Consider the following 7,596-nt stretch of genomic DNA (forward strand, 5'->3'; position numbering starts at 1 on the left):
CCAGCCTTCCTCTGCTCCACGGTTGAGGGGTCACTTGGTCAGTAGATGCAGATTCTAGTTGCCTTTGGCAAGCCACATCCCAGGTCATTCCCCTTATGCTCCTGGACCACACTGCCCTGTCTCTGATGGGAGCTGTCGCAGCCCTGGAGGCATCACTTATGTAAGACTTCCATGAGAATTCGGCTACCTTGACACCTTCTGTGTCCATCTTCTTCTGCACTGCTGACTACAGACACTGTGCCTGAGAGCGCTATGTATTTGTATTAAAGCTTTAGGAACAGCTGGCAATGCTGCTTGTACTTAAGGATCACAGCACCTTCACATCATGAGACCATGTTAGTGCCACGCTTGAACCATTTAGCCTGACATTTTCCAGGATGCATGTCTACCTTAAGGGTCCAGTTTTTGGAAACAGGTCAGTTGTGAGAGAGATCTGGAGGGAACTTACTTTGTGCAAGCTAAAAATATTCTAGCAACTGGGTTACTGCGAGGCTCAAGAGCTCAATATATTTTGGAGAAGGGGCCTGGCATAAATTGGAGGTGAGAACAGCATGAATGTGAACTTGAATGAATTTTACTGGAAAGCAAATTCAACTGTGTTATAAAGCTTCAAAAAGCTGTACCACAACACAAAGTTGCAGGAGGGGGATGCTGCCCAAATGTTGCTTTATTTTGCCATTTCCCAACTTCGGAATGCTTCACTTTGCAACTTGAACAATCTTGGAGGACAGTTCTTTATTTTTTTTTTACATTTTATTTAACATTGAATCTAAAGCCTCTCTCCTTGTCACCAGGAAACACATTTCAGCAGAGCACCCTCAAGCACTTTATAAATGTTACTCACATCTCTAACAGCCCAGCAGGGAAGTATTATTTCCTCATCTTAAAAATAAAAGGAGGCGGGAGAGGGCACAGAGAGGCAAAATAACTTGCTTAAGGTAGATCGGGAAAGAACCCAGGAGTCCCAACTCCCACAGTTGAACTATTAGACTAGCCCTTATTGCTTTTTGTCTCTTTCTCTCAGATACTTTCTTTCATGCAGAGAAGCAGCACATACCTACTCACAGAGTGGAGTTGCAAGAAGACAGGCTATTAAAAGAGTTTTTTAGGGCCAGCAGTGTTGCCAGTGCAGAGAACATTCAGAATTTCCACTGGTTTTTAAGATTGGGATATGCATAGATCAAGGGCCTGAAGTGAGTGCAATACAGAGAGACCATCACACCCTGTTCAGCAGAGACCAGTGGTTCAGAGAGAGGCAGAATAGCAGTTGCGCAAGGTCATGTACAAGGAACTATTCCCTCCTGTCTATTATGGCAATCATCTTGAAGCATGAGACTGGAGTCTTAGACCTGAGGGGAGATTTGAGGTCAGTCTTTGAACATCTGAAGGGTAGTTATGAAGAATACGGAGACAAACTAATCTCTCTGGCCAGAGGCGACAGGACTTGGAGCAACAGTCTCAAATTGCAGCAGGGAAAACTGCGGTTGGAAATTAAGAAGAATTTTCTCACTCTGAGGTGGGTTAAACATTGAAGCAGATGAGAGAGGCTGTGAAATCTCCATCCTTGGAGGTTTTCAAGAGCAGGTTAGACAGACACTTCAGTGGGATGGTTTAGTTAGGGGCAAACCTGCCCTGAGCAAGGAGTGGGAAAAGAGCTTACCAGGGTTGTCATCATCATGCTGGTGCTCCAGCGGCTGAGGCGCACATGTGGAGGCATTGTGCACAGTGGGCTCCTTTGTCTCTCTGTCTCCCTCGTTTTCAGGGGCCTTGCTGGGCATAGTCTCCAGGAGCTTCTCCTGCTTCTGAATGAAGGACTCCATCCCGGCCACAGACAGGGTGTCAGAGACCTGAGGAAGCAGCAGCATGTCAGTGCTACAGTGCTAGGCAGCAGATGGAAAGAGCTGACCTGCCCAGTTATCTAAGCAGCCTGCCCCCATCACGCAGGTGCCTAAAAAGTGCCCGACTCTCACCCAGCCCCACTCAACCCATGGCACATACCAAAGCAGACTGTGATATCTTAATACTCGAAGAACAACAGCTAGGTCACAGCAAGTTGCTGCTATTGCTATGTATTATCTTGCAAGACCTGATTCTCCTTTAAATGAAATAGTGACTCTCCCTGCCCTGCCCATACACCTCACTTCTGACCTGTAGCCACCCTTGCAATTCCAGGCCTCTGCCTCCCACAAAACTTGGGAAGTTCATCTTTCTGCTCACGAGCTGATGATGTGTACTGAAGTTGCTCCTGGTGGCCAGCATCCCACTGTGCTAGGCACTGTAGAGCATATAATAAAGGCGGGCACCTGCCCCAAAGAACTTGCCTTACCCTACAGGCCTCAGGTTGATCTGCTCTGTAGCTCTGAGAAAGCCCTTCCTCTCCTGGCTGCTTGAGACCCTCTGTTGCTTGCACTGGACTTTGTTACAGTCAGATGGGCAACCAGAAGTAGCTTCACATTGGCAGGACTACTAGACACACTCTGCTCATGATCACATCCAGCTGTAGCAGGCAGTGAAGGTGCTGTGTAGGGTTCCCATGGCATCCCTTGCCCTTATTCATCTGCTCTTTCCAGGGCAGCCATGAAACAAGGCTGAGATCAGCACCCTACAGATCTGAAGCCGTGGCTATGTAAACTGCATCCTCCAGAGATCTGTACTTACAGCACTGCCTTCCCTCAGTGCATACAGGACCCGCTCGTTCACCTCAGGCACACTCAGCACCGGAGCAATTTTACTGGATGGGAACCTCAGCCGGGGCCTGGGGAAGAGAGAGAGCGAGCCCAGGTGAATCCCCTGGTCTTAAATCCGATATGATGAGTTTCCAAATCTTGGCCAAGGGCATAATGAACACATGACTGGAAAGGATGTCCTGGGTCATTAAGTCCAGTCATCTATTGCAGAGGTGGAAAGTTCATCCTGCTGTAAGAGGAACAAGAAACAAACTCATTTCCCCCCTCCATGCCTCAGTTTCCCCCAGTGAAATGGATATGACAATGCTTGCTTCAAGGGGGGCTGTGAGGCCTATCAACTAAGACTACAGGCACCAGCTGTGCTTTGGGCTGAGCAGCAAAGAAGTGCCACAGGATGTTTGGATAAGGACAGGACAGAAGCCCTGAGCCTTAGCTATCCTAAGAGTAAAAGCATCAAAACCCCAGGGGTGCATACACACACACTCCTCTGCTTACACACTGGCTACTATACCCATGTGGGTAGTGGCTCTCAGCTGATACACAAATCAGTGATTTCTGGTCAGTACGAGCTGGTTAGTTTTACAAGGGCACGTAGGGTAACTTCACATGCGCTTACGAAAGCCTGAGGTGAAAGAAAAGTACCAAGTGGGATTGTGTAACCCAGTTATTTGCAGACGTAAAGAGCACTGGAAGGGCTTTTTGGACAAATTAAGAGGGCTGTTCATTGCTGAGGAATGTGCTCTTCAGCCAAAAGGCTCCAAAAGCTGTGTTTTTTTTTAGAAAGATTGTTTGGAGCAGCTTTTTGGAGAGAAGCAGCTCTTTCCAGGAAATACACACACATGCTCCAGCCCCTCCTTTAAGCCAAGGCTTGCTAAGTGGCCTAGTCCTTCCCGTCACCTTTAGCAATATAAAAAAATTAAACACTTTTGTAGCAAAACACAGAGCCCTCAGGCTGGGCACTGCCGGTGTTGATTCACTTTATAACTGGTCACTGTGTAGGACTTGCAGCAGAAATTAAACAGCAAGCAAGTCTGGGCCAAATCACGCTGGGGAATTGAAATCATGCTCTATGTGCACCCCAAAACCTCTTTTGGTTTCATCTGGATTTGCGATTCCGTCCTAAAATGTTGCAGAGTTTCTACTTGTCATAATTGCTGTTAAAAGAGCAGCCATGTTGCACCCCAGAGGTGGGTGTACCTCAGTGGTGGCTCACCATAACGTGCTCTGGTTATGTATCTATTTGAGATCAGAAGACAACCCTTACAGTCTTTAGCATCTCCTCCCAAAGACAGCACTGCCAAGAGCTGAGAGCACCACATTGCAGTGCCATCCACTGACTCGTCAACAAATCCTGGGTGTTCTTTGAGGGTCTCCCATCTAAGCACTGACCACACTAATCCCACACAGCTTGTGAAGCATAATGGAATCACAGCATAAACTACTTCTTACTAACCATTTCAAAGCACCCTTCAGTAGGCTTGGAAGTTAGTGCAGTGGTTATCTCAGTCAGCTCCTTTATAGGGTCAATGCTCAGCACCCAACTTGGGGTGAAACCTGCAAAAGCCCTTACTTATTCGACTTCTTCCCATCTGGCTGGGATTTCCCATCCACTTCAGCTTCACTGAGGTCCTCCGTAGGGCTTTGAGGCTCTGACTTGGGGAACGCGGTCTTCAAGGTGTCCACAATGGCATTGACCATGATCTGTAGGTGTGGAGAAAGGTGCTTGAATGCTCACGAAGGAGGAAGATACCCCATGCTGCAGATGGGATGCTATCCAGCTTCCCCCACCCCCACGCTGGCAGCCAGTATCTGCCTGTTGACCCCTACAGAAGAGGAGAATGCTCATGACTGAGCCAAATTCTGCCTGTGCTTCTGGATCAAAAGGATGCAAAGAGCATGGGGTAACACATGAGAGACTCCTCAGTGCTCCAGGTCTAACTCCCGTCAAAGTCAAGAAGACGGGGCTTGGCTCATGATACAGTCATTGACTACATCTCCCTGAACAGGACAGTTCTGGGGCAAAGGGAGAGTAAAGATGCAAAGAGAAATGGACAACACTGGACGTGGAACTCAAGCCTCTGTAACCAAAGAGCAAGTACTACACCGTGCATGGCAGTAAGGGATGGCTCTTGCAGAGCTCAGGCCCCAAGAAGAAGCATGGTAGAGGTCACTGCACAATGCACAGCAAGGTGCTAAAGAGTCCAGCTAGACACACCCCCCCCTCCAAGATCACCAGTCTTTGTGCCCATTAACAGTGCTGGGCAATGGCACGAAGGAGTGGGAAAACTATGGTCACGGACAGACTGTCCAGACTCAGGGTGAAGTGACCCATTACACTTAGACTACGCCCGATCTGTACAACATTAAGCAGTATTACAGTTCCACCATACAAGCACCAGATGCTTGTGTTTTAAGTGCCCTTTGTATGGTGTAAGTGTAACACGTAACTTTGCCCAGAATAATGGAGATCCAGGGGTTAAGGCAGAAGACAGGAACCTGGAGTGCACTCTGGAATCCCAGCAGGGCCACTGACTCCCTGCATGATCCTGGGCACATCATTTCCTCTGCCTTGGTTTCCTGGCATTCAAACTGAGACTTACAATATGCCCTTCCTCCCACCTGCATTCATCTGTCTAGTGAGATTCTGAGCTCTGTGGGGTAAGGCCAGTCTCTCCCCAGCTATGTGTGTAGCACATAGTAAAACTGGGCTTCTAGCTACTGTTGTACTACTGAGAAATAAGACAGAAAAAAGCCCAAGATCAAAGGGTGTAACATAGTAGGAGGAGATTGTTCACACCAACAAAAATCAGTCAACAGCAACTCCCCCGGGCAGGGAGGTACCTTGTCAATTCTGGAGACCACAAAGGGCTTCTTGACAAATGCGATCCTCGCGTCTGTGTTAAGGGCGAGAAACTCCTGCACCTCCTCACTGTTGGCGATCTCAGGAATAGCACACAGTTGCTGCAAGGGAAGATACATCACTAGGCTGTCTCACATCCTTCTCCCACATCACCCAGACAGACGAGATGGAGGAGACTTGGTGAGCCCTGCAGACCAGTACAGGATCATGTCCCTATGCAACAGTCTCCAGGGTTTCAGATCCCTACACACCTGGGCTTCCATCACTTGCCTGAGGACTCTTCCATGGGCTCACAGGGCTATTAGGACATTTGTTTTTCTATCCATCCTGAATTCTTCCCTTGCTCTGCACAACACAGTAGTATAAAGTCATCCCTCAACTGGCTCAGCTGGAGTTAGTGGGGGAAGAAGCATGCCCAGAGGGAAGAAAAAAAAAAAAAAAAAAAAAAAGAGGGCCACTTCTAAAAGTTGTTTTTGTGTTTGTTGTTTTTTTGGGATTTTTTTTTGGGGGGGGGGGGATGTCACTTCGAGCCAAAACATGACACATCTGGCAGAGATAGGATAAGAGTTCAGCAAGCCCAGTTTCAGGCCCTGATCTAGCCAGTCAGTCACTGATGCAAGAAGTCTTATTATGCCTCTCTTTCATATCATCCTAATTCAGGAGTAGCTTTAAAATTTAGTGGAATTCCACCCACGTAAAAGGAGCCTTAGGCTTAGAGGATGGTCATGGTGGGGAAACTTCACAGGCAGGTCAGCTATGCAAGGAGGCGGCTCAAGAGAGCACCTTACCTTCAAGAATGACTCTAGGAGACTTTTCCGGGCCTCCACCCTATCACTGTCCATGTTTCCAAATGGGAGATCAGGAAAGAGCTTCTTTGGACCTTTGATATCTTGGAGAGGAAAAGCAGACAAGTAAAGAGGCATTAGTATCATTAATAAAGGGCTCAACATTGCCTCACACAAAACCTACAGATTGTGGCAGTCTAAGTTACTACTCAGCGAGACTTAGGGTGGCCCAGACTGTCCTCAAACATGCAAAATCCTGTTCACCTGAGTCTCTTGAAACTCAGGACTCTGCTGTGTCAAGGGAATAGGAGGGTGGATTAAGAGCCAAGACCATGTTGTACTTCTACTTACTGTAACAGTGCAATGCTCCGACATTATCAAAATGAAATGTGTCCAATCCAAGCCACTATGGAATTTGTGTTCTACAATAAGCTTCACTTTTGTCCCAAGCCGGGATGCCAACAGCGCTTTCAATTGTTGGAATTTCCCACCGAACTGAAATGACATTTGCCACCCAGCTCACCCAGGGCTCCCCTTTGCTTTAGGATGTTAGCATCCCAAGGGCCGGGGACAGACCAGCACCAACTCTGGCATTAAGGGGCTCCTACAGCAGTGAGAATGGCTGACACAAATGGGCTGGGATAGCAGTGGGGGGGCGGGGGGGGGCAGTGGGTGACTTGGAGAGAATTTGCAGGCCTGTCATCGCATAAGGAGAAGTTGGAGTGCACCAGGCTCTCTCTACCCGCCCAGGGATCCCGACTTCTTCATAGTATACCCACTACATCAGCCACGCGGAGCCACACTCGGGCACGGGGCAGCGGCAGGGCGGGCAGCCGGGTGGGAAGGGGTTCTACAGAAAGCAGATTTCGGTGCTGACTTTTCAGGAGTTTCCGCAGATCCGGCTTCTCCTCCAGCCTCGTCTGCAGGTTCAGGAACTCCCGGTAACGCCGGTTCACGGTGTGGTAGGCCACCTGCTGAAGGCTGCTGGCGTTCTCACTCTCCAGGGCCGTCTCATACTGAGAAGAGGCGAGGGGACCTGTTAGCCATTTGCTGGCCCTTGGAGACCAGACCCACCTCTGACCCAATCTTCATGTCACGTGGCAGCCCCCTCACCGAGGTAAATCCCTAACCACCTACCAAGTCAGCGGCCATTAAAACAGAGAACGCAACAGCAGTCGAGCAAACACTGCCTAATAGCATCTCCACACGCCCATGGCCACAAGCCAGAAGAGGGACAAAGATAGAGGCTCATGAGTCTGGGGTC

The 7,596-nt window shown here is 48.8% G+C and overlaps 1 protein-coding gene across 2 annotated transcripts in view; it reads right to left on the bottom strand.

The window, feature by feature from the left end:
• Positions 1–7,596, bottom strand: part of SNX19 (sorting nexin 19) — a 57,691-nt gene that overhangs the window by 42,221 nt on the left and 7,874 nt on the right. For both annotated transcript variants that reach the window (XM_019509479.1, XM_019509490.1), the window contains exons 2-7: positions 7,210–7,348; positions 6,336–6,436; positions 5,529–5,648; positions 4,258–4,388; positions 2,659–2,755; positions 1,661–1,847 (exon numbers count right to left, since the gene is read on the bottom strand). In XM_019509479.1, coding sequence (XP_019365024.1) covers positions 1,661–1,847; positions 2,659–2,755; positions 4,258–4,388; positions 5,529–5,648; positions 6,336–6,436; positions 7,210–7,348 — 775 coding nt within the window. The remainder of the gene's footprint in view (positions 1–1,660; positions 1,848–2,658; positions 2,756–4,257; positions 4,389–5,528; positions 5,649–6,335; positions 6,437–7,209; positions 7,349–7,596) is intronic.

The sequence above is a fragment of the Gavialis gangeticus genome, unplaced genomic scaffold (assembly GCF_001723915.1).
Source record: "Gavialis gangeticus isolate Ggan-Ray unplaced genomic scaffold, GavGan_comp1, whole genome shotgun sequence".
Lineage (NCBI taxonomy): Eukaryota > Metazoa > Chordata > Crocodylia > Gavialidae > Gavialis > Gavialis gangeticus.